This window comes from Lepisosteus platostomus, chromosome 19 (assembly GCF_059453375.1).
Source record: "Lepisosteus platostomus isolate fLepPlt1 chromosome 19, fLepPlt1.hap1, whole genome shotgun sequence".
NCBI classification, from domain to species: domain Eukaryota; kingdom Metazoa; phylum Chordata; class Actinopteri; order Semionotiformes; family Lepisosteidae; genus Lepisosteus; species Lepisosteus platostomus.
This window is the reverse complement of record NC_142629.1, coordinates 13,795,399-13,820,407: the sequence shown is the minus strand read 5'-3', so window position 1 is coordinate 13,820,407 and position 25,009 is coordinate 13,795,399. Positions and strand designations below refer to the sequence as shown.

Genomic DNA, 25,009 nt, shown 5'->3' with positions numbered 1-25,009 from the left:
TCGGAGGTCTTTTCAAGTATTGCCAGGGTGAGAGAAGAATTTGTCTTGTGCAGCACGGATTTTATTGGTAAAGAAATAATGCCTCTGATAAGAGTTTTTTTTTGTATAGTATTAAATTATACATGCTTAAGAATCAATATGATATATTTCCATCTTAAAACATCATCATCTGATGCTTCTTTGATAAAGCTGGTGCTGCAGCATTTTTCATTTGATGACTAGAGCAGTTTTCTGAATGATTCTCCACTTCATGCATCCCACTCACTCTGTGGCTGCAGTGGGTTCTGTTCGTGGGTCAGTTCCCTTTAAGGTGTCACTGTCTGCCTGCTGCAGTCACTCCCCGTCACTGGTGGAGCCCTCCAAAACTTGAATGTTCCAAAACATCCTGGAGAGCGGTTTTTTGACTTCGAAGTTTGCCGCGGTCTGTCTTCGAGACATCCGTGCGCGTTTGGGGGCGGGGCCGGTTGCGTCCTCATGACTGCTGTGCCCTGGGATGCCACTCAAAGCCACTAGTGAACATGCCACCCATGGGTGCCCCTTTGCTTTCGGGGCTGTAAGAGATCTGTGTCCAAACCTGCCACACTGAATGGGAGAATGCACTTTGCAAGTGGCTGCACTGAACTTTCTAATTTGCCGAAATGAAGTAAATATCATCGGGATGTGAATGACTTGCTGAATCAGTTCCAGCAGAGCATGGTGCTGTATAATGTCATGTTTCTTTTCCATCCCTCACTATTAATTCCCCATCTCTGCAAAGACGAACCTAATCCCTTAATCCCGGAAGCCCGCTCGAGTAGTCTGGCGTAGCGGAGGGCAGATCGAGACGCAGATGCCGCGAAGGGAGCTCTGCGCTGGCAGCCAGAACTCGTTGGAATGGTCCTAACTGCCAACACGTGCTAGCTGCCCCCAGAGTGCCCGCCTGGCCAGGACGCCAATCCCAGCGTCTGGGTTAGCTATCGCCTCTGTCTCCCGTCTTTGACACCGGGGCTCCGTCTTGCAGGTCCGGATCACGTTTTGTGTTGCGTTACAGAGCAGAACAGATGGCCTTTTCTCTGCAGCCTGTCTCGACTTTCCTACATAATAGTCACTCTTGTGTATTCATTTTTTGTTGTCCGTCTTTGTTGCATTCATGGTCGATGCAGAAATGACTAAGTCTTACTAAGTTACTTAGCCTTATATCAACCATTCCTTTGTTGGCAGAATCTTCAGGGTTTTTTTCCATTTGCTAAGCAGAAATTCTGTTCTTCACTGGGACATTCATGTGGTCTTGGGCTCCAGAGGCGGAGAACAAGATACGTCATAGCTTTAGAAAAATGTAGACATAGTCCAGTGTATTGACGATATTTGCGTGGTGATATTGCCAAAGTCGGTACAATGACCTTCTTCAGGATGTGTCACAAACCGGATGACGCAAACAGAAATTACAATGAAGTGCGTTTAAGACCGAGGTCAGGAGGCACTTTTCTGCAAGTGGTACCCTTGGCCGCTTAGATAAAGGCGGGTCAGACTCTGGCTTGGTTGAGCTCTACAGGTGAGATATTGCTAGTTCAGTTCTGGGTAATGTTATCGACCGACTACGACCAAAACTCCCTCTGCAGCCTCCTGCAAGTGGCATTCCACTGTGAGTCAATTTGGGACTAGTCACCCACGGCTTTCTCAGCTTCCTAAACAGCGACGTCTCTTTTGGCAGCCCCGTTGCGCGGACGTGGGCGAGAGACGCGTCGCTTCTCCAGCCGGCGCCGATTGGTGCCTTTTCAGGCCCTGTGGAGCTCGCCAAGCGCCGCGTCTCTGCAGCTGAGGGGGGGTGGGCACGTCGGAGGAGCAAGTCGAGACTTAAAACAGTCGGCCGTCCCACACCGGGCACGTGCAGGACAAAATATGTCTGGAACGCCTTCCCGGTTCCTGGGACAAAACAGAAAAAACAGAGATCGCCGATCAGTCGCTGGATAGGCAAAGGTCTAGCTTCATTTGTAAACGCATTTCATTTGCAAATGTAATTGTGAGTGTTTATGCTGAGGTATTTTGTGATTTTTCGCACCAGAAAAAGTCAGTGCTCAGATGCAGGGGAACTGCTCTTCCTCTTGTTACAAGAAGCCTTAAAGACACCTTTTGCAGAGGGGAACCCCTTATCTTCCTTCTGCGGTTATTTCCGGGCATTCTCATGCTTCAAGGCAGTGATGACATTATCAAACGATAAATGAGCCGGAGTGGGACACATCCTTCAGAACAGGCACAGTGCTGGGAAAGCAGGTCAGGCCTCCCAGAGACTCAGACAGCTGCTGCATTCGTCTCATAATTGAGAGCCTTTCTGTTTGACTAAAAATGAAAGCTAGGCTTGTGTACTGTAACGGTTCGACTGAAGGAGAGAACTGCAAGAAATCAGACAAACGGCTAAATAAAGAACACTACAATTAAGTTTTCATGCTTGCATGCACCTGTTAACATGAGTACTAGTGCTCATGTACTTCAAGTTAATTGTCTAGACCATTTTATCAACTGCTTGCCTGTGTTTGACTTCTCAGTAAATTGAGGCCAGGGTTTACTGACATGAGGTTAAGAACCTATGTATTAAGCTTAAATGGTGAACACTCTTAAACTATTCATTAAAATCTACACGTCAACTAGCTGCTCTTTTAAATGTGCACAATAAGTAAAATGGCCTCCTGTTTGTGACCCAACGTTCCTTTGGTCTGCAGTGCAGTTTTACGCGTTTAGAACCTTTTCCAACTTTATAATCAAAAGGTACTTGAAGGCTGTGCCAGTGATCCTGTATTTGAAGTTTTAAAAAAGTGCGTGATCTTGTGCAGCGAGATTACCACCCCATACGCTGTGCTTATTGTGGATTAAAGTACTGATCAAGGTGGACAGATGGAAGAATTTGAAGTACAGAAATGTCTGACTCTGTGAGGCAGTGCAGTGATGGGATGACGTGACCCTTGTCTTCTGTGCTCTACCGCTCTGAATAAGCAGGACATGTCCAGTTCCCAGCAGCATCGTGCTCTGTAACTCCAGCAGGCACACACATTTCACAGGCCTGAAGGCCTGTACGTTTACAAAGGGCTTCCAGTTCTGTGCTCTTCTGTGAGTCTTTTCTGGGCTCAGTCTGTACAGTCAGACTCAGAGCACATAAAACAGGGAGGAAGAGACAGACTCCTTCTTACCACTATTTAAAGCTCATTACAGGTCCTATATTAGACCTCAGTAGTGTTTTAGAGGGCAGAGCAGAGCTAATTTACTGAGGAGCAGAGGATGGGATTCTGTTGGGGAAAACAGTAGAGACTGAGGGCAATCATTCATGACCTTCACCCCTGCTTTCTTCCGGTTGGAACGATAATAAACGTCTCTCGTGACAGTGAAGTGCATCGATTATCAGCAAGAATGACTTCCTGAGCTGTGGTGTCTCTCTTCGCGGGGGGAAAGGAGCACTATGCAAGCTGAGGAGATCACTGCTCTTTCAGGTTCATTGCTCCATTTCATCTTATGAATATAATGTCATGCAGATGCATTAATGCATTGTTTCTTAGCAATTTGTTTGCCAAGTTAAGTTTAAAAGAGAGGCAGTGCAGGCAGATGTTGTATTGCACTCTTTTCAGTCAGAGTAACACACTTCAGTTTCCCTTCCTAACACAAACCACCATACCAGTCATCATTTTTTTTGTTACCAATTGATATGTACTGTATGTGGTGTAAATAAGGCAGTGTCATAGTCTGGCAGTGCTGATCAGGGATTTAGACTGAGTGGACGCGGATTTTATAATCTGATCTCTTTAGGGTTACAGCGGTGCTTACAGATATACTTCACCAACGTTTGAAGTATAAAGCACGGCTTGTGAGTAGGCCTGAAGCGAGTGACATTTAAATGATTAATTGGATGTGTCATGCTGATGTGCCTAACATGGGGACAAAATGGAGTGAAATTCCAGCCTTGCTGCGTTCGTGTATGTTAACTTGGAGATAGATAATGGAATCGGGCCGTTTTCCATAGGACATGGCAAATGTAGCTTTCGCCCCCGCCCTGCTGCAGCTAGCAGCAAGCTCTCCTGACATTATTATAATAATTGCTTACACTTACACTATATAGCGCTTTTCTGGACACTCCACTCAAAGCGCTTTACAGGTAACGGGGACTCTCCTCCACCACCGCCAGTGTGCAGCCCTACCTGGATGATGTGACGGCAGCCATAGTGCGCCAGTACTCTCCCCACACACCAGCTATCAGTGGGGAGGAGAACAGAGTGATGAAGCCAGTTCAGAGAGGGGGATTATTAGGAGGCCATAACTGGTAAAGTCTAGTCTTTTCGAGAAACGCGCTTGGATTTTTAATGACCACAGAGAGTCAGGACCTCGGTTTTACATCTCATCTGAAGGACGGCGACTTTTTACAGTATACTGGCCCCACTAACACCACTTCCAGCAGCAACCTTAGTTTTTCCCAGGAGGTCTCCCATCCAGGTACTGGCCAGACTCCCAGCTGCTGAGCTTCAGTGGGCTGCCAGCTGTGAGTTGCAGGGCGATATGGCTGCTGGCATCATGCCTCACGCTGGTGTTGTGCTGGTCTCTTCCCAGAATGCCGTGAACTTTGTGGACGACAGCTTCCCCCCCGGCCCTCGCTCCGTGGGCTTCCCGGAGGGCGACAGCGTGCAGCAGCGCGTCAAGAAGTGGCTCCGCCCCCACGAGATCAACTGCAACAACTTCAAGGACCGCGGCGTGAAGTGGTCCGTCTTCCGCACGCCCCGCCCCTCCGACATCCTGCAGGGGCTGCTGGGAAACTGCTGGTGAGCGGCGCGCGGTGCAGACGCTTCGGCATATTCCCGATGAGCTGGCGTTTTTACTGAGCGGTGCCTCAGTAAAATGGGAGAATCTCAAAATAGGTTAAAGTTATATTGATACATAACTTGTCTTTTATTAAGACTTGCAGTCGTACACATGGCGTTTCCCAGTGCAGCACTAGTTAGATGCTTTATTAGTCTTTTAATTAATGTTTTCCTATTTTTGTTTCATATTGCATCGTTTGAAGCATATTCTAGGCACTGACACAAATCCAAATATTACACCGTGTTTACTAGCATATTAAAAATTGACATTAAATAGATTGTGTGGCACCCTCCACACAAAGGTTTAGCTCTACAGTCCCGATGCCACTAGTGCAGGCATGGCTCACGTTATTAGCCGACTGTGACTGGGAATCCCCGGGAGGTGATTCACAAATGTCTGAGATTTCTTTCATCTGGATTAGATTTGCATTGTTCTTTAAAAACCACAGAGCACATAAACAGGATCGGTTCCCTGTTTTTAAGATGGCACCTCACGATGTATCAAAAATGCCTCCCCACTGCTGTGATAAGGCCTGGACTGCGCTGTAGGAGCATCATCTTTCCGATGAGACATTAAACCAAGGTTACCTGACCGTCCGGTCATTAAAACACCCCATGTCACTGTGAGAGTAGGGGGTGTTAACCCCTGAATTCCACTCTGGGCTTGTACACTCTGCTCTGTCTGAATTTTGACCTGGCAAAGACCTTCCACCTCCACCTGAGCTGGCAGTGTGGGGCTGTTGGCGCCTCATCGCATAACAGCTGCCACGTGTCACCTGTCCCCCACCTCCTGCGTGTGAAGCGTTTTCGGATCCTTCGGGAGGAAAAGGGCTTTACAAAGGCAAGCAGTCAAATAATTTGGAAAGAAAAAGGCTTGCAAATGGAATGAAACAGAAAAGGAGGGCCCCCCCCCCTCCAAAAGTACAGTATCTGTCCGTCCGTTTTCCAACCATAATCAAATAGGCGGGAGAGGCAGAGCCTGTCCCAGCAAGCAGCGCTCGTAAGGCAGGGTACGCCCTGGATGGGATGCCAGTCCATCACAGGGCACAGACAGACACAAAAACACCCACTCCCACCAGGGACTCGCAACAAGGCCTTTACTTCCTCGGACAACTGAAAAAATCTGGACTGTCTTCGGCTGTCCTTACCACATTTCGCAGGTGTGCTATTGAGAGCTTGCTCACATGTGGCGCTCACGTGTGGTTTGGCAGCAGCTCGTTGTTTGGCCGGAAGGCATTACAGAGGGTGGTCAGGTCAGCCCAGTCCATCATCGGAGTACAGCTCCCCTCTATTGCAGAAATTGTTACTACTTGCTGCCTCAGGAAGGCTGGAAGTATCATTAAGCACACCAGTCATCCTGGTTCCTCATTTTTCTCCCCCCTTCCCTCTGGTAAGCGTTATAGGAGCATAAAGGCACAAACGTCCAGTTTCTTCACACAAGCTGTCAGATGACTAAACTCCACCCCTACCACTGGCTCACACTGATGTGTTCTTTTTTTTTCCCCCTAAGATGGATGTTATTTCACTTGTTGTTGCTGCTGCTGCTGTTCTGTGTTTTTGGTATTTCCTTAATGTCTTGTACAGGCCATACAGGCTAATAAGCCTTTCATTGCACTTGTGCATATGACAATAAACTGAACTCTGAGTTTCCTAGAAGCCATCTAACCCCACCAGCTTGTCTTTGGACTGGGGGAGGAAACCAGAGCAACTGGAGAAAACCCCCACGAACTTGGGGAGAACATGCAAACTCCACACAGACAGCACACAGGAGTTGAACCCCCAGGCCCCAGAACTGCGAGGCAGCGATGCTGGCCACTGCGCCGCCGTGCCGCACCCCCGATGGGAGCAGTAATGGAGTATTTGTGTCCGTCGGCAGGTTCCTGAGCGCCCTGGCAGTGCTGGCGGAGAGGCCCGAGCTGGTGGAGAGGGTGATGATCACGCGGGCCATCTGCCAGGAGGGGGCGTACCAGGTGAGGCTGTGCAAGGACGGCACCTGGACCACCGTGCTGGTGGACGACATGCTGCCCTGTGACGAGTACGGGTACCTGCTCTTCTCCCAGGTGAGCGGGCCAGCTGGGCATCGTCTGAAGTACAGCGAAGCGGTCTGTCCAACCCTGTCTTGCACTGAGCTAAACCCCAGCTGATCCAGTTCCGTGGTCAAAGCAGGAAAAGGGAAATACGTCAGGCAGCGTTTCTAGAAGGACAGACGCATCTGGCTGGAGGTGCAGAGAGGTGTTAGGAGTCTCTGAAAAGCAATTAAATTTTAAAGCCAGCCAGATGACACTGGTACGATTTTTTTTATCAATCAAAAATAACCATACAAAAGTCTAGCAATTCAAATTGACCAAATGTACCCTACCATTTCATTTTATTCATTCCCTTGCCTCATGAATGTTGATATGTGTAAGACTGGCAGATTTCTTTTAATATGGAGAGCATCTTTCTGCACTTCTCCTGACATTGCATGTTTCACAGGTTTCAGTGTTTTGTAGTTTCTGGATTGAACTCGATTTTGCTCAACGTCCTTTGAGCAGGTTGTAGTATTTCCCTCCGTGTTTTACACGCGACTTGTCACAATGGGGATCTTTTCCCCTGAATGTGCTTGCAGAAGCAACGCAGCACCTTCATCATAAAGCCTTCGTAGCTGTTAGGAAATCCCACAGTCTCAGCTCTAGTGTGTGCAGATTTTTTCATTGCCTTCCTTACTCATGGTTCAGAGATGTTTTTCTATATCACACCTCTAAAAACATTGTGTCAGCCCCAAAAGCAGCAGTAAGCTCAAATATGGAGGAGGTGCTCCTAGGAATGGGGCACTTATCGATTAGTGTTCTTATTAAAAAGGGTGTCTAGGCCCTGCATGGTATTTGAACCATTAAAGAAATAATGCTTACCTTGCTGATGTGATTTAACATTTATTCAGCCAGTGTCGGGGAGCAAACATGATGTCATGCACACTATCCCCCCAAAAAAAGATCAGCAGATTTAATCAGTTTCCACCTGCCTTCAGGATCGTATCCAATATAATCTGTCAGTAATGTATTTGAGCAAATGATTGGAATATATCCACAGTTCGTGATTGAAACCTGCAGAAGCTGTAGGAGTGTGAGCCTTGAATGGAGTGACATGCAAGTGAATATAGGCTCCCTTTTCCTGAGTAGAGCCTGTCTGTTTGATCTGTCTCGTGACTGGGAAGGAACTGACCAGCGAAAAGCAAGGAGACACCCTTTTGACTTGCCCCCATGGTGGCAGTGTTGATATTTAAAAACAGATTGCATGTGTCTGATTTAGATGAAAGATTTAGATTCAATTATATAATGGATACTGTGGGTCTGTTTGAAATCATACTTCTAATGGCTGTATCTTGTTCAAATCAAATTATCAGATCGCATCAAATTAGAGTTACTGGCATGAGTTTTACTCATGCACTGAAGTTCTTTTCATTAAAAGCACTTTGCAAAATAAAGGTTATTATTACTATCAGCTTATATTATTTCTGATAAATCGGATATGTGAGCACAAATCTTGCTTGACAAGCAGCAGTGCACAGGCAGGGCTGTGCTTAACTGCAGTGTTTGGGATTATTTCCGAGTCAGTTCTGGTGTGCACTGACATTTGGTGGTTTTGCTCATGGCACTCTGTTTGGAGCAGACATGACTTAATCGCGGATTTAATTCAAGAGGTATTGTGATAACAAAATACGCTTGCAAGACCTCATTTAGAATACTGTGTAGAGTTTTGGTCACCACATTCGAACAAATCAGTCCAGGGTGGAGATACTAGATACATTATTGGGCTTAAGGGACTGCCCTGTACTGACTGCCCTGTAATCCAAGTATTTAAAATAAATTAAGCCAGTAGCCAGTAAATCATGATCACCATTAACACCCAAACCAGAGGATTCAAGTGGAAGTGCATTTAAAACTGCAAACAGGAGGCTCTGTTTTATGCAAAACGTGGGTGTCTGGAACGAGCCATTCTGTTGAAGCCAGAACGCTGGAGTCTTTCAGGAAACAGCTGGATGAGATCCTAGGATCACTGTAAAACTGCCAGATGGTCAAGACTGACTCCCTTGGCCTCCACTTGTTTGTGAAGAGGAGTAGGTGAAGTAGCAAAGACCCCTACACTGAAATAGGTTCCTCAGTTTCTGATCAGCGTGTTCCCCTCTCGCAGACACATGCATGTAAATCCTCTTCACCACACTGCCCATGCTGGCGGCCTGAAGTCTGTTTTCTAGAATTTATTCATGCTCTCAGTTGCAAAACAAGAACTACATTATTTTCCATGAAAAAGAACATCAATAAAATAAACCACATCCTTGCTCGCTAAAGTAATCATGTTTAGCTTTTGCAAGACTGCATTGTTTGTTTTGGTTAAATGTCTTGTTTAATGCGTTTTCAAGTAAATTGAAACATTTTAATTTGATATCCAGCAATAAGATACAGTGCTTATTAGTGCATCATTGGGTATAATTTATTTTTTTCGTGCAATTCAAAGTCCTGATTCCAGTGTGCAATCAGCTTCCATGGAGAAGCATTGAAACACCACTCTGAAGCGACTTTCAGAGCTTTTCACTGAGGTGTTAGCTGGACTTGGGTCCTACCAGCACTCCTTTTTTGTTCCTGCAACAGTAGTTGGAAAAGAAATAATTCGACTTATAGATGAGGGCTCAGGCACCCGGCTTCTGAAGATTCATGGTGTCTTCTTGATTTCATTCCAGCCAAGCCCTGAATGACTTCATTGGATCGACCAGTTGCTTCATTAAGAGAAGTTAACATTCTTTTAAGATTTCTGTCCATTGACTTTTCAGATTAACTATACAGTCTGCATGACCATGACTATCTAAGGCTAAGCCCCTGCTTTAGTCTTAGTTGTTTGCCCTAGTTAAAAGCTTCGAGCACAAGCATAAATATAAATAGATTTCAAGTCCTGATATTGGGCTGCTGAGGAATGAATCTGTTTAGCTCTACAGTCCCGATGCCACTAGTGCAGGCATGGCTCACGTTATGAGCCGACTGTGACTGGGAATCCCCGGGAGGTGATTCACAAATGTCTGAGATTTCTTTCATCTGGATTAGATTTGCATTGTTCTTTAAAAACCACAGAGTATATATACAGGATTCCCTGTTTTTAAGACTGCACCTCACAATGTGCCAGAAATGCCTCCCCACTGCTGTGATAAGGCCGGGACTGTGCTGTAGGAGGGGCCATCTTTCCAATGAGACTTTAAACCAAGGTTACCTGACGGCCTAGTCATTACGAACACGATGACAGGGGTGTTAACCCCAGTGTCCCGGCAGAAGTCCACTCTGGGTTCGTACACTCTGGTCTGGTCAGTGAATTCTGAACTGGATCTTGTCCCAGTAATGTACCAAAAACGCAGAGTGCTGAGGTGGAATCGAGATTATTTAGCCAAACCTTGACTTCCCGGGCACCTGCGGGCCCTAAGTGATATCACTGAGAGAAGCACAGCATCTTCAGTAGGTGCTGACTCTCCAGCCAGTTGCTGTGGAGTTTGCAACACGTCAAATGACCGAAACCTCTGTAGATAAGCGTGTCAGCTCCGGGTTCTGGGTTCGACTCCAGCTGGGTGAGGACCTGCTCTGAAGAGTGTCTTGTCCTGCTGGTTTTCTTCAGGTGCTTCTGATCCTTGTCATTTTGTAGGAAGTCTGGTTAAGCGAACTGGGGTCTCTTAATTGTCCCTGTGAGCTGGTGTGTGGGAGTGCGTGCCATACTAGTGTAATCCAGGTTCATGCCCTGTGTGGAACCAGGAATAATCATAATGCAATGGGGGGAAAAGTCATTACCGATTATGTTTCTTAAAATGTCTACCATACATCTCCAAAACATGACGCGTGTGAAGCTCTGCGTTGTTGCGTCTCTCGCAGGCCCAGCGGAAGCAGCTGTGGGTGGCCTTGATCGAGAAGGCCCTGGCGAAGCTGCACGGCTCCTACTTCGCCCTGCAGGCCGGCCGCGCTATCGAGGGCCTCGCCACGCTGACCGGGGCGCCCTGCGACAGCCTCATGCTGCAGGTCAGCTCCACCAACCCCCGCGAGGAGCCCATCGACACCGACCTCATCTGGGCCAAGATGCTCAGCTCCAAGGAGGCAGGGTGAGCCGTGCAAGGGACGGGCCGGGTGGACGGAGCTTGGGGGGAGGAGAGCATAGGAATGAACTCTTTCAAGCTTCTGTTGGGGCACTGTAGTGGGGGCAGTCTCTGTGGCGATGCTGCATAATAGCTTCAAGGCCCTTCATGTCTCCTAAACAAGACATTATAATCAGTGCACATTGCTTTACAGGGACATATTCCATCGCATCATAGCAGCCACCGTGAATGATGCAAAAACAAATGTCTTGACTGCTTCTGCACGTGCACTGCCAGTTGCACGTGTTTCTGGAAAGCACTGTGCATGTGATTAGAATGGGTTGGGCGGCGGGTCTGAAGGCTTTATGCAGCAACATTCAAGCAAAGCGACTTGAGACTTGGTTGGGTTCGGGTTCGAGACCCTACCGCAGACACTGCTCTTGTACCTTTGAGTGAGGGTCTTTGCCCCAGTTGCTCCAGTCCACCTGTTGTTGAAGGTTTTTTCAAGAAATGGCTGGATGTGAGCCTCAGATCAAAAGCTGCTGTAGCTAGATGTCCTCTTATCTTGTTTAACTGTTCGTCTGGTGTCTTGTTGGTCTACTTACCTCGGAGAACCATATGCCGGAATATACAGTATCTGAAAAACCAACATTGAAAACCCTAACCCAGGGCGCCTTGACTAACGAGCTCTCTCGGGCTCAGATCCTGGACGACCGGTAGCCGGAGAAGTCTGGTTTCACACTTCAGTGAGCAGCATGAGAGAAAAGAGGAATTAACAGAATATTGTTGATTTTTTTTTTTGTGGACGGTATCTACAAAGATGAAGGCCAGTTGGCTTCGGCGAGGCTCTCGCGGTGTGCGCGGGAGTCAGTTTTGTTTGTCCGATGGCCCCAGCCGCCACGGAGGTTGTGTGGACGCAGCTGCGCTTCCTTGATTCCTCGGCAATCAATGCTTCTTCAGAGACGCGATCGCCTTCTGACAACGATGGCCTTAACAGAGAGCCAGGGGCACAGATTTCCATGATGCTCGGCGAAACGTCTGCAGGACCTGAAAGAGCTGCGGCGCACTTTTCTTTCAAGTTCATGTCATTTCAGATTTTAACATTTGTTTCAAAAATTGAACTTCTGATTTTTTCCTTCTGAGTTCCAGCTTGGTGGTTAGAGTTCACCGGTTGCTCTATCCCTCTCGATTCTTATTTGTTTTGTGTTCGTATTTCTTAAGGGAAGACGTCTTTACCCCCCCCCCCCGTCCAATCAGAGACGTGATCAAGATTAACAAGTAAAACGAATGGGTATTTTTTCTTTGTGAACTGTATTGAACTCTGTGTCATTTTCTACTTTTCAGTTCTGTTCACTCAAGAGGGATACATAGATACACAAAGAGGGATCAGTGACTTGTTAATAAGCCTGTTAAGTTGTTTGGGGAATGATGGTTGTTTTGCAGGTTTCTGCCAGGGATCATTTTGTTAAAGAAAATGTGGGGTGTGGGAGTCTTGATTTTCCTAAGCTCCATCGAAGGAACATCTTTGATCGTCACAGGTTCATTTCTCTTGACAATTAATCTCTCACAGCAGATACTGGGCCAGGTCAAAATGCAGAGTATTTAATGCCCTTATGTGGAGTTTCAAGGCTTTAGTTTGATTCTAAATCCTTTAAAACCACAACTTCAGTGTGAGTTTTGGAGATCATGGGTCAAAAGTTTTGAACACCCGCAAGTTTTCATAGGAGCGTCCAGTTCTCCTTGCTTGTGTCTGTAAATTGTATGTGTTCATTTTTTAAGGAAGCCTGTGATGATCAGGTTGGAATTTATGGTTCAGTTTCCCTGCAAATCAAGTTTTAGGGTACTTAAGCTTTTTCAGCACATAAACGATGGGGATGGAGCCATTTGTGTAGCGAGTGTCTGAGGTCTTACTGTTCGCCCTGTGTGCCTGCCAGGTTCCTGATGGGCGCTTCCTGTGGAGGGGGCAACATGAAGGTGGACGACACCGTGTACGAGAGCCTGGGTCTGCGCCCACGGCACGCCTACTCCATCCTGGACGTGCGGGACGTGCAGGGGTACAGGTGAGGAGGGCGCTGGCTGGCACGGGGCGCCAGGTGTTGCCAGTGGGATTGGAAACTGCTGCAGTCCGAGGAGGAGGGGCAGGGAAACGGCTTGTCCATCTCATTTCAGCTCCGGTATTCATCTCAGCTGGTCTTTGAGAATTTAAGATTTGAGAAGTCTTCTGCTGCAAGCTTCAAGTGATGAATTAAGTGTGAATTGAGCTATTAAAGTACTGCTCTGGGCCGAAGTCTTGCTATGAAATGAACTAAAAGATCAAGGGTTTTTCTGCTGCTGATATCCAGTGTTTTTCAAATGGATTCAGTGGGGTTTTTTTCCAAAGGCTTAGGAGAGAGAGAACAGTGCACAGCTTTTTATAAGATTTGTCTCCTAAATTGTTCTGGTATATTATTGGAATGTTTGAGGCTTTTTTTTTACATTTTTACAGTAATAAGGCTTAACTGTGGGTCAGTTCTGGACGTCTGTTGACTAATATGTAGCAGTTGAAGGTAAATTTCCCTCTCTCAGGGTAGGTTGTGTGATGTTTAGGTCAGACCCAACAGGCCTACTTCATCCCCAGCCTCTCCTATTCCCCCAGGCTGCTCCGGCTGCGCAACCCCTGGGGCAGGTTCTCCTGGAACGGGAGCTGGTCTGACGAGTGGCCTGACTGGCCCCAGCACCTGCGGCACGAGCTGATGGCCCACGGCAGCAGCGAGGGCGTCTTCTGGATGGAGTACGGAGATTTCATCAAGTGAGTGACCACGAGCATCACCAGCCTGACTGTCAGCAAGACGGGCCGAAAAAGAGTTAGTGAAGGAAAACACAGCAGCACCCAAGTCAAGGGCACCCTAGTCAAGCTTTGCAGATTCTGCAACAGGCAACAGAGCGTCCTTCTGATACACGTTCTGCTATATTTTGTGTTGCAAGTTTCACAGAACCCACAACAAAGGCAGTAATTGAAGGAGGAATAGTACTAGTCACAGATGTCACGGTTACAGTATATAACAAAGCTGAAGTACCCCCGATGACTCAAGCTCCCCAAAACCCAGTGATTCTCTGACAGCTTCTTACCACTGTCTAGGGAATCCTGACCAGAGCTAGTTTGTGACCAAGCCCGGTCTAGGAAATGCATTATCCAGCCTGTGATCTGAACTAACACCCTGTGCTGCTGGAGCCACTCAAGAGCCCTCCAGAGTCACCACTTAATGCATTTTCTTTATAGTCCCTGTCAGCTTCCATCATTCACCCTTAGAGTCCAATGCACTGTGCTGCTCGCTCACTGCTTCCAGCAGAATTATCATCAGGTGTGGAAAGTTACAGGCACTTCAGAGCCCACTGCCGCAACAGTCATGATGCTGCATTGTGTGTGGTCGAAAGATTAACAGACCACATTGTTTTACCAGGCAAGCACTCAAAGGACCCTGTTTTCTCAAGCGTTTGTTCTCCTTTTCTCATGGCTTTCGGTCCCTCAGAAAATTCAGAACAGACCTCCCGCTCAGCTTCTTAAAAAGACAGAAAAATCAGTAACGCTTCTTAGTCATTGCGTTCCTTTGTTGTGATGTCAAATGACACACAGTTACGCTTTTCTTAGCAAAGGAAAAAGTCTTCTGCATCTGAGTAACACACTTGTACGTAGGTCGTTTGGGGTCTTTGTTACCTCAGACGTTTATCAAAGAGTCTCATGCCTGTTGTTATGTGCGCCAAAAATTGCTTTTCAGAAAGCCTTGCTGTTCATTTTTAATAAGGGAATGTTCATATTCTGTTAGGTGGGCTGCAGGGCAGTCCTCTCTCACCCGTTATGCTGTCTGTTGATCTGTGCGAGGGAGTTGTTTACAGGGTGTTTTTAATTACTTTCTGGTGCGGAAAATAGTCTCTGTAGACTGAGAGCACACCACCCTCTAGTGGTAATAGTCTGTCAGTGTGGCAAGCCCCAGTAATTCCTTCTCAAATCCACTGCGGTTGAAAGAGTTGTTTCCTTGTAAGATAAGATGAGATCACTTTATTGGCCATGTACAATTGCTTGCATTAGGAATTCGTCTTTTCGCATACCCCAGCTTGCTCTCCATGAGACACACAGACAGGGAGAGAAGCCTGGGGTCAGAGTGCAGGGTCAGCCATTGTACAGCACCCCTGGAATGGTTGGGGTTAAGGGCCTTGCTCAGGGAGTAGGATTCCTCTGCCGGCCGTGGGATTTGAACCGGCAACCTTCCAGCCACAGGCGCAGATCCTTAGCCACAGTAGTCGCAAATTGGATGGATTAGCACTAGTAATGACTCTTTACATCAGTGTTTTTTTTTTTTTAGTAGGGGTTGCACTGGGCATCAAAAGATATTTGCAGCTGGGATTTATTTCTAAATGTTTGTCGGTGTGCGGTATGTTTTGACAATCTGACTGGTAATGATCAGCAGGCATTTGAACGGATATATTATTGCTGTTTGCTACTGCAGTGTGTTTATCCTTTGCTAAGCCACATTTCACATTCGGCACCGCCTTGTCCTTACAGCACTTGGGGAAGGGTGCTTTCCATGAAAGATGATATAAAATTGAAGTGCTAATGAAGTTTGATTTGATTTGTGCTTGGCTGACTCACAGCTGAAAAATCCTCTTGCACATTCCCCTAATTTAATTAAATCCATTCTGTTTCCTGTGGGACGCATAGTACCTCTGCTCTTCTTTACCCTTAGTTTAGTGATGATGCCACCTTCTTCTTTCAGAAGATGTTTATTTTGGGGAAGACTGTTCGGAGCTCATTTGGAGAAAATGTGCAGGGGAGAAACAAATTGGAAAGGTGATCATCCATTATGTGTAACAATAATACAGTTCCTGTTCAACTTGGTTTTATTTGAATACGTGTTGCTTTAGATAGGCATCTAAACAGAAGACCACCAGGACAGAATAGATACTGTAGATAGATAAGACTTTATTGATCCTGAAGGGAAATTGAGGTGTTACAGCAGGAATCTCAAATGGTGTTCAACCTGAGATGTGTTAAGTGGTAGAACAGCAACAAGTGATGGAAACAGCTTTCTTCTGAGGAACGCAACTGACTTGTTATGGATAGTCAGGAAAAAGTCTCCTCTGTTCTGGAAAGTCTGGAAACTCCTTTCACAGCGGCAATGAGCTGGGCCTTACATATCCCCAACTCCTGCAGTATTTATGTTAAAATTATCTTTGAACACTACGAAAGGAAGGTTGGCACCAAGCCCGATGAGCGCCGAAGGCTGAGGTGGAAAATGTTTTATTCAGAAATTGTCCATCCTTGAAGTGCGGTGTTCGTAATGCCCCAGGAAGTCAATAAATCTCGATGTTTTCGCAGTTTGTAATTTGCAGAGGTTACTATTGGGATTCAGGACCACGGGATCTGTGTTGATACTTAGTCACTGCGCAGAACTTGAAGTGTGAATTATTTGGATTTATGGCAGCTATGATGACATCAATAACACCAAAAGAGATTTAGTCTAGCACAAGCACTAGAACTGTCTTCATCTGTCATACAAGGACAGGATCTTTAATATTGTAGCTTACTTTCTTATGGGGTGATACTCAAAGGCTGACCTCCTAGAACATTAACGCAAAACATCTAGATGAGTGAAGAATATGCCAACCTTAAATGTATTCAGTACTGTAACACTGAACAGTAAGAGGATTTAAATGCATTTCATTCCTGCAGGAAATTCATTAAATTTGATGTAGGAGTTGAAGTTAAGAATGATCAGGAGATTTTCAGTCTGTTTTTTTTTTTTTTGCTTCTGCTTTTAATTATAGCCATCTGTTGTTCTTGTCTCGCTGAAGCAGTGTCTGATGAAGTAAAATATTTTGGGCACATTAGAATCACGCTGTGTCATCTGGGAGCGTCTGCTCAGTAAAAGTCATTTGACTTTGAAATACAGGATCCCCAGTGGGAATCGTGGCGTTTTGACTGACATTGCTTTTAATCAGCGGCATTTGCCCAAAATGTGCTACTGTTAACCGCCATAAATTTGTAGTTTTAATAAGCCACACTGGAAGATGTTCGGGGGCCTTAGTAGCCCGATAACATTAATGAGGCATTGAAAAGCCTGATCAGTCCAGCGGTAAAGCTCACAGAACTGACTCTGCACAACTAAAGAAAATCAAATGGAACTGAACACCACAGCCACATGGACAGCATCTTATCTGTAGGTTGTCCAGTCAGCAGACAGAAGACTCGAGTCTCCCGGGTGCTGTTTCTCGGGAATTGGCCCGCACATCTGTCTGGGGAAGTCGTACTCAACCCTCAGCTCGCACGATAAAGTGTGTGTCGCATTGCCATCCAGCCCGTGGCTTAAGCTAAAACCCTGCATGCACAAGCTGCGATAAGGTTTCCCACTTGGATTTGACTTGCCGCGGTATTTCTGCTTGCTTTCTCTTCAGTCCTGAGCTTGTCTGCTGCTTTGTCACGGTGCCCCACACTGTCGTACGTAACCGGAGCTGGAACGCACCCCTGCATTTCCAGCGGCGGGCTTGACTTCACCAGGAGGGGCTTTTCTGACTCTCCCCCCCCCCGCAGGTACTTCGACTCGGTGGACATCTGCAAGATCCACTCGGACTGGCAGGAGGTGCGACTGCAGGGCTGCTTCCCGAGCCGGGCCTGCGGGCCGGTGACGGTGACGGCGCTGACGGTGCTGGAGCGGACCGCCCTGGAGTTCGCCCTCTTCCAGGAGGGCAGCAGGTAGGGGGCGGCGGGGAGGAGAGGCGAGGGACCTTCTGAGGAACTTGCTAACTTTTGGATCCGGAGCCAAATAAGCTTCCCATGTTCTCCGTTTGCGTGGTTTCCTGGATCTGGATACTTCATTGAGAAGGCGGGAAGGGAGAGATCAGACTCCTCCTGTCCCTCCCCTGTGTCGTGGAGGCTAAAGAAGTTAATAACAGGAGTTCGATAAGCCGGGGAAGAACTTGACAAATGCCCGCATATGTGCAAAGTGTCGTTTCCGCATCTGTATACTGTATACACTCACAAAAGATCATCTACTGCTGTATCCAGACGTGCACCCCTGGTCCAATGGCATGTTTCCCTCAATCTCGAACTGAGATTGAACACCTCTGCAGGGTGCACGCTTAAACGTGACATCTCTCTGCGCGTTTTGATGCACAATGATTATTTGTTTGCAGAAGTGACAAAACAAAATCAAACGGAGCGTGTTTTGTTTTTCACGGAGGTGCACCAGAATCTGCTCTGGAAAAAGTTCCCTGTTGTCAGGGCGATGAGCACCCTGGCGTGGGCTGTGCACCGATGGTCCTTCTGGTGCCTGAGGCTGAGACCGTGTCCCTGTGTTTGTGTGTGCGTGTGTGTGCTCTCCAGGCGCTCCGACACGGCCGACAGTCACCTCCTGGACCTGTGCATCATGGTGTTCCGGGCTTCGTTCGGCACCGGGAACAAGCTGACCCTGGGCCGGCTGCTGTCGCACAGCAAGCGCGCCGTGAAGAAGTTCGTGGGCTGCGACGTGATGCTGGAGCCCGGAGAGTACGCCGTGGTCTGCTGCGCCTTCAACCACTGGCAGACCAGCCCGACCGGCGCCCCGCTCACTCCTGGTGAGGAACTTAGCCAGCAGCCGCATCCCCCTGCAGCTCCCAGCTGGCAGCCCACTGGAGCTCCGCAGGTGGGAGCCTGGCCGGTATCTGGATGGGAGACCTCCTGGGAAAAACTAAGGTTGCTGCTGGAAGAGGTGTTAGTGGGACCAGTAGGGGGCGCTCACCCTGCGGTCTGTGTGGGAACTAATGCCCCAGTACAGGGGACACTATACTGTAAACAGGCGCCGTCCTTCGGATGAGACGTAAAACCGAGGACCTGACTCTCTGTGGTCATTAAAAATCCCAGAGTGTTTCTCAAAAAGAAGTGTTTCTTGAAACGAGTAGGGGTGTCACCACAGCGTCCTGGCCATATTTCCCCCTGGCCTTAACCAGTCATGGCCTCCTAATAATCCCCATCTATTAATTGGCTTCATGACTCTGTTTTCCTCCCCACTGAGAGCTGGTGTGTGTGTGTCGCATCATCCAGGTGGGGCTACACATTGGTGGTGGTAGTGGGATTCCCCATTACCTGTAAAGAGCTTTGAGTGGAGTGTCCAGAAAAGTGCTTTATAAGTGTAAGGTTTATTATTATTATTATTATTATTGAACTGTACGCTCACTTCATTTTCCTGGCTGACACTGTAAACTCCAGCTTCACCTGCTGTAAAGTTCCTGTCTTCTCTACCAAAACATAATGAAGAAGCCCAAAGAAATGAACAATTTGAAGATATTCCATTTTTAAAGCCAGACCACATTGAATTAGGACTGCCTAAGGACACAATGTTGAAATGGGGAGTAGGATTTTATTTGTTTTTCAGTTGAAAGGGTTGTCACACAACCCTTGCGGTTGAACCCTGAAAGAATGTCGCACACAGCCGAACCTTTCCCAGAGGAGCTCTGACCCCGGTTCCCTCTTCTTTTGTGGCTGCAGTGTCCAGCCCCACCAGCAGTGTCCGCCCCAGCCAGGACTTCCCAGGGCACATCCTGGCCATCTACAGCTCCCGGCAGGTCATGGTGGAGCAGGTCGACGCCGTGGCAACGACCCTAGCTGACGCCATCATCCACCTGACTGAAAACAAGGGGGAGAGGCATGAGGTGAGAGGGAGGAGCTGAACGAGCTGCTCGTTACATTTTGTGTTGTGCAGTCATGACTACGGTTTGTGTTATGGAGTGAAGCAATATTAGAGTATAAGTACAGAAAGGATTCTAGAGGCTTGTTTTTCTTGTCTCAAGTAGAACAAAGCTTAAGGGGCAGAGAGATCTCTGACTAGATGGGTTTAATCTGTCTCTTTTTGTGATCGCCCCCTGCAGGGCCGGGAGGGTATGACATGCTACTACCTGACACACGGCTGGGCAGGGCTGATTGTTGTGGTAGAGAATCGGCATCCCAAGTACTACCTCCACGTGTCCTGCGACTGCACTGACAGCTTCAACGTGGTGTCGACGCGGGGCAGCCTGAAAACTATCGACAGCGTCCCCCCACTGCACAGGTACCGAGTAGCACCTGCTGTGCCGAGCGGAGTCTGTGACGCCCTTAGTTTTGTTTCCAATAAATAATCCGGGCATCTACCAACATGGAAAATGAAAAAGAGGTGTTCAAGGCAAGCCGAAAGAATGGAGATTTTCAAGTACAGATATGCCAGAACTGGAAATTTTTATGATTATGATTTATACAGTTGTGGCGACGTTTGAAAAGTATTTTAGCAAAGATCGGATGAGAAAGTCTTTCAGGGTTCCTTAGATGGATGGTAACAAGGAATTATTAGTTCAGTATCACAAGTAACATACTTAACTACAAAAAAACAAATGACACAGAGAACACTTCACATAGAATTCCACACACTGAAAACAAGCACAATGGCTGCTCCTCATAACCCTTCCAGTGTCTGTTTCCAGTGAGCCTGCTGCCAGCGTTAGCCCGGTGCGTGGCAGCTTGGTTGCAGGCATCATCCGCCTGCGTCCTGGGCTCTCCTGGACGACCAGGCCGCGGCAAGTCGTTATGCTCATTTTCTTCTGCCCCCCCCGCAGGCAGGTGCTGGTGGTCCTGTCCCAGCTGGAGGGCAACGCCGGCTTCTCCATCACGCACAGGCTGGCCCACCGCAAGGCCGCGCAGGCCTCGCTGGGAGACTGGACGCCCGCCAAGGCCACGCACAGCCCCCCGCTGACCCCCGACACCGACGGGCTGCACCGCCCGCGGCCGCTATGACGACGGCTTCCCGCACGGGGCGGGGGGGCGCATCCTGTAGAATCTCACCTTTTCTAGGAAAGAACCCTTTTATACTCCGCGGGACGAATCCGAAGAGCAGCACTTTTTGTCGGCTTTTTGTTTTTAACAGAGAGACTTGTCCTGCCAAATATTTTTGTGGGGGCGCTTTGCACTTTTTTTTACGTGCCGTGTCAGAGCAGCTGAGGCGGGGGGGGGGCGTGCGAGATGACGCCGAAGCTTCCGGGGAGCGGAGAAGACGCGCAGACCAGGGGTGATCACCCCCCCGCCACCGTCCCCTCACCCAGACTGCGCTCACCTGCGACAGATCAGACAGGCAAGGTGGCTTATCTGGCGATTCCAGGGCGGAGCGTTGCAAAACGGTTGATGTCTGCTCCATTCCAGCTTCTCCCAGTGGCTTGACGGGATCGGGAGATCGGAGGATCAGCGGATCAGCGGATCGGCGGATCAAGGGATCATGCCAACCACTGAGCCCGCATTTGCATTGTCGTGCTGCCCCTTTGACAGAACTGTCACTGCCGCCCCACTCACAAGATGAGCTCTCTGGAGCCACCATCTATGGATCAGTAGCCTGTCTGGGGAATTAGAAGACATGAGAAAGACCGAGTGGATGGGGCCACCCCTTTGAGAGAATCTTAGTGCCGCTACGGAGTTTTTACTGCGCTGCACAGCTGCGGTGGAATATAAGCAAGTCCAGCAGTGCAGCTTTCTGTTCTCATGGTGTTCTGAACCCGTTTGGCACAATTAGAGCCAGATGGATTCATGGGTACAACGTGTTTTTATTGTTTTCACTGTCGAATTTTCAACATAACACACTCTTGCCAAAGAGTGCTTCCTCAGGTTCACAAAACATGCCTGCATTGTTCCTTCACCCAGTGCGCGTCGAATATCACTGACCGTATATAGTCTTTTAAATGCATAGAAATGCTGGGAGGGCTGCTGTCACTGAGATCTTAAAGATTGTACGTGAAGGACGATAGAGTGGCCAGTGCTTGCATTTCGCAGACTTAATGGCCAAACGCTAATTGGTCATCCAAAGGAAAGAAAAATCCAGATTCTTTCCACTCTTTCTTCAGTCTTGATCAGTAACCTGTGGAACTGTTTTCTTTGTTGCACACTTGTGCTTTTTTCCCCACTATGTAGAATGAGAAACATACTTTGTACGAAAGATACAGTAGTAGTCTTGATGAGATCTACTAGCGAAAGCATGCCGTTTTCGTTTTTCACTGCCTTTTTGCTCTCTGTTTTTTATTTTTGCTGCGATTTGATTTTGGGCTATTTCCAGCTAAACCCCTTCTCTTTGATCCCCAGCCGTCTTTTTTCCAAGAGGCTGTGACTGACTCAAAGGTTGCGAATGTCTTGCTGGGGTTAGAAGTGTTAAGAGGCTGGGGGAAGGTGGTCAGCGAGGTGGAATCCTGCAAGATCACCTGAAGTGCCACAGGCTGGCCTCCTGCGCAGTCGGAGTCACTTCCAAATCCGCACTTGTTTCGAAAGGGTCTCAGTGCACCGTGGAAATAACAGGGGAGACCAGCTGTCTAAATTATACAGTTAAAACTTGTCGAAGAAGACTAGGCCATCCGTTACTTTTGGCTGACAGGTTTGAGATAACTGACAGGCGGCTATGACAACTGTTTAATCAAATAAAATGTTCTGTATGCTCAAAGAAATGAGGAGCATGAAAAGTAACACAGAGTGTGCCTGAACCGAGCACAGTGCACTAAGCTTTGTAGTAGAGGGATCAGAATGTTGTCTGCCGGTGTGTCAGATACTGCACAGTATAAACTCTGCCTCTCGAATGGCCTAGCCTTCCTCTGGCTCTGTGAAGCGGTTTGTGTTCTGTTGTGGGTGTTCGACAGCACTTGGTACTCAGAGGAGGGTCATCTTTAAAAGCCTGTCTTAGGGATCCACACCATCGCCCAGTCCAGCTGCTGGGAGCAGAATTGGTAGAGACAGACAGTAGAAAGCTAGGAGGAGAGGAAGAGAGCTTTGTCAGCTACACATAGAAACACAGGGCTCCTTTCCGTCCTGACATCTTAATGCTCCATCTCCATGTCATTCCCCCTTTCTCTCATATTAACTTCGAACAGTGACGGAGCCTCGTTTCGGGGACCGGTTTGTTAATATTTGATGACTTCAGCGCAGAAAAGCAAAGTGCTCTTTAGGAGTGCCGCCTCAAAGAAAGTCATTTATCTCCAAGGGATTCGGATTAAAGCCACAATGGTATGAAATGGGTTTTAAATTGCTTTAAAAAAATTGATTTTTTTTCTCCCTCCCGTTAACGTTATGGTTTGTCATTTTTCTGTCATTTTAACTTGGCACGTTGTCAAACTGAACGACCTGTTAGCTGTTCTTAAACCCGAGATGAGCTGTAGGAAATCGAGATCCAAGTCTGTGGTTGGCATTGAGCCCCGTCTCAAGCACATGACCGTTTAAGCAGCAGTAAAGTGAAAGGTTCGAGCTGGTTCGTTCTGGGGGGGCTTTTTAAAGCAAAACGGTTTGATAAAACCGGTGTGCAGGATTCCGAATGTTCAGATGAACACCTCTTAATTAATAAATGGATCTAATTATTCACTTAATTGAATCAGGACTTAGGGAGGTAGGGATGTAAAGATCCCTCTCTGAAACCCGCTGAATGTTGGCCCTTCATCACCTCAGATCAAGAGCACGTCCATCCAGAAACTGGGCTTTGAAAGAGCTCCTGCACTGACTGTGAAGCGTTCCGTTATCTGAGCTGACTCAGTCAGTCGCCGGTCTCGTGTTTTTAATACAGGCCCTGTCAATCTCGGCTCAGGGAGCTGTTGTCTCTGGGATCAGAGGCGCTGTTTTCTCAGCTGTTTAGGAAATGGTGTTTTCCTGAATCATTATTGGGTCAGCATCCAGACATACCCCAGCGCAGGAAGCCCCCTGGAAATAAGATCACAAGCCCTGCTGGGCTGTTTTAGAATTTAATATAAAGACACCAGTAAAGTCAGTAAAGCCTTGTGCCCTTTATCCTTTTATTGGTCAACCAAACCGAAAGACATTCTCTCAGTCTGACATCTTAAATGAAGGTTAAATAGATTATTTTGGAAATCGATCTCTTTTCTTTGTAGAAAGCTCTCCAGAGGACACAGCTTGTGGAGTCGTCTTTCACTCGGAGGCAGGTTCTGTTCCTAAAAATATCCGGACTGGGAAGCTGCAGCTTCCAGGGCAGAACCCTTGGGCTGGTGATCTAGAGAATGAAGATTAAAATGGAATAAAGAAAGAGTTTCTTGTCAAAGAAACTAAACTTGTTAATAAGTAAACATCGCCAGGACAGATCAAAAGTATCCCCTGACTGGGAGGGTGTCATTATCTGGCCTGAAGCAGTACTGATAACGTGACTGGAACTCCAAAGCACACTTCAGACGTTTTAAATAAAAAGGATTTTTTATGTTTTCTTTTATCAGCTGACAGTGCTAAGACTCTTGTCTTGCTCATTGGTTGGGTGTGTGTTACCAACTAAACAGAAAATCTGACTGCTCAAATTGAAAAGCTGGCGTTATTTATAGGGAGGCCCTGAGAGACTTCTGCTCCTGGCTTTTTTGTTCTCGGAAACATAACCATCACCTCATTTTCTTTTTTGCCGAAAAAAATGTTACACTGCCCCTGTAGCATACATGTCTCTGGGCTCACCAGCTGTCCATTTTCATTCATGAATATTTATATCAGAGAAAAGCACAAGAAAACTACTGTTTCCTGTCTTCATCAAGCTAACATGCTAAACGTGTGTATTTGTTCTTTTTTCTGATGTGTAAGGTTGGACGTCTACCCACTGGGGAGTTAAAAGATTAAATGCAGGGGAGACATTTTGTAAAAGCTGAAGAAACTGGTTGTTTCAGAACTCTGCATAAAGCAGCTGGGTGAAATTTGTCCACCAACAAGCCCTTTAAAAACATCTTCAGTGAATAGAAGCCTGTTACAAACTACCCTTTAAGTAAGACGTACACCCCTGATTTCTGTGGAGAATGTCCAGTGACTGTGTCTTCTCAAGCTGCAGGTTCCGAAGCATGGTTTTCCTCCTTTTTTGTAAGTTGTACAGGCACACCTAATCTTTGCCAAGCTGTGAATAGTTTTATCTTGTAAAATATATAATATAACAAAATCAAAATAAAATGAAACACTATCAGGCAGGAATGTGATATATGGACTATTTTATCAATTTTAGGAAAGAAACAGATCTCTATGTATGTATGGGTAGTTTGCAAACTCAGGTTCTAAAGGACCAAATAAAGTTTTGTTTTTTAATTAAAAAAAAAATAACTTGGCGTTTTTTTTTTTTCCAGCGTCGGTACATTGTCTCCA

At 47.2% G+C, this 25,009-nt stretch overlaps 1 protein-coding gene across 2 annotated transcripts in view; it reads left to right on the top strand.

Moving 5' to 3' along the window:
* Positions 1-24,967, top strand: part of capn15 (calpain 15) — an 85,236-nt gene extending 60,269 nt beyond the window's left edge. For both annotated transcript variants that reach the window (XM_088612697.1, XM_088612696.1), the window contains 10 exons: positions 4,567-4,775; positions 6,691-6,874; positions 10,700-10,923; positions 12,831-12,956; positions 13,532-13,684; positions 17,462-17,623; positions 18,254-18,483; positions 19,394-19,557; positions 19,774-19,952; positions 20,491-24,967. In XM_088612697.1, the coding sequence (XP_088468823.1) occupies positions 4,567-4,775; positions 6,691-6,874; positions 10,700-10,923; positions 12,831-12,956; positions 13,532-13,684; positions 17,462-17,623; positions 18,254-18,483; positions 19,394-19,557; positions 19,774-19,952; positions 20,491-20,668 (1,809 nt within the window). In that variant the 3' untranslated portion in view covers positions 20,669-24,967. The remainder of the gene's footprint in view (positions 1-4,566; positions 4,776-6,690; positions 6,875-10,699; positions 10,924-12,830; positions 12,957-13,531; positions 13,685-17,461; positions 17,624-18,253; positions 18,484-19,393; positions 19,558-19,773; positions 19,953-20,490) is intronic.
* The last annotated feature ends 42 nt before the right edge of the window (positions 24,968-25,009 follow it).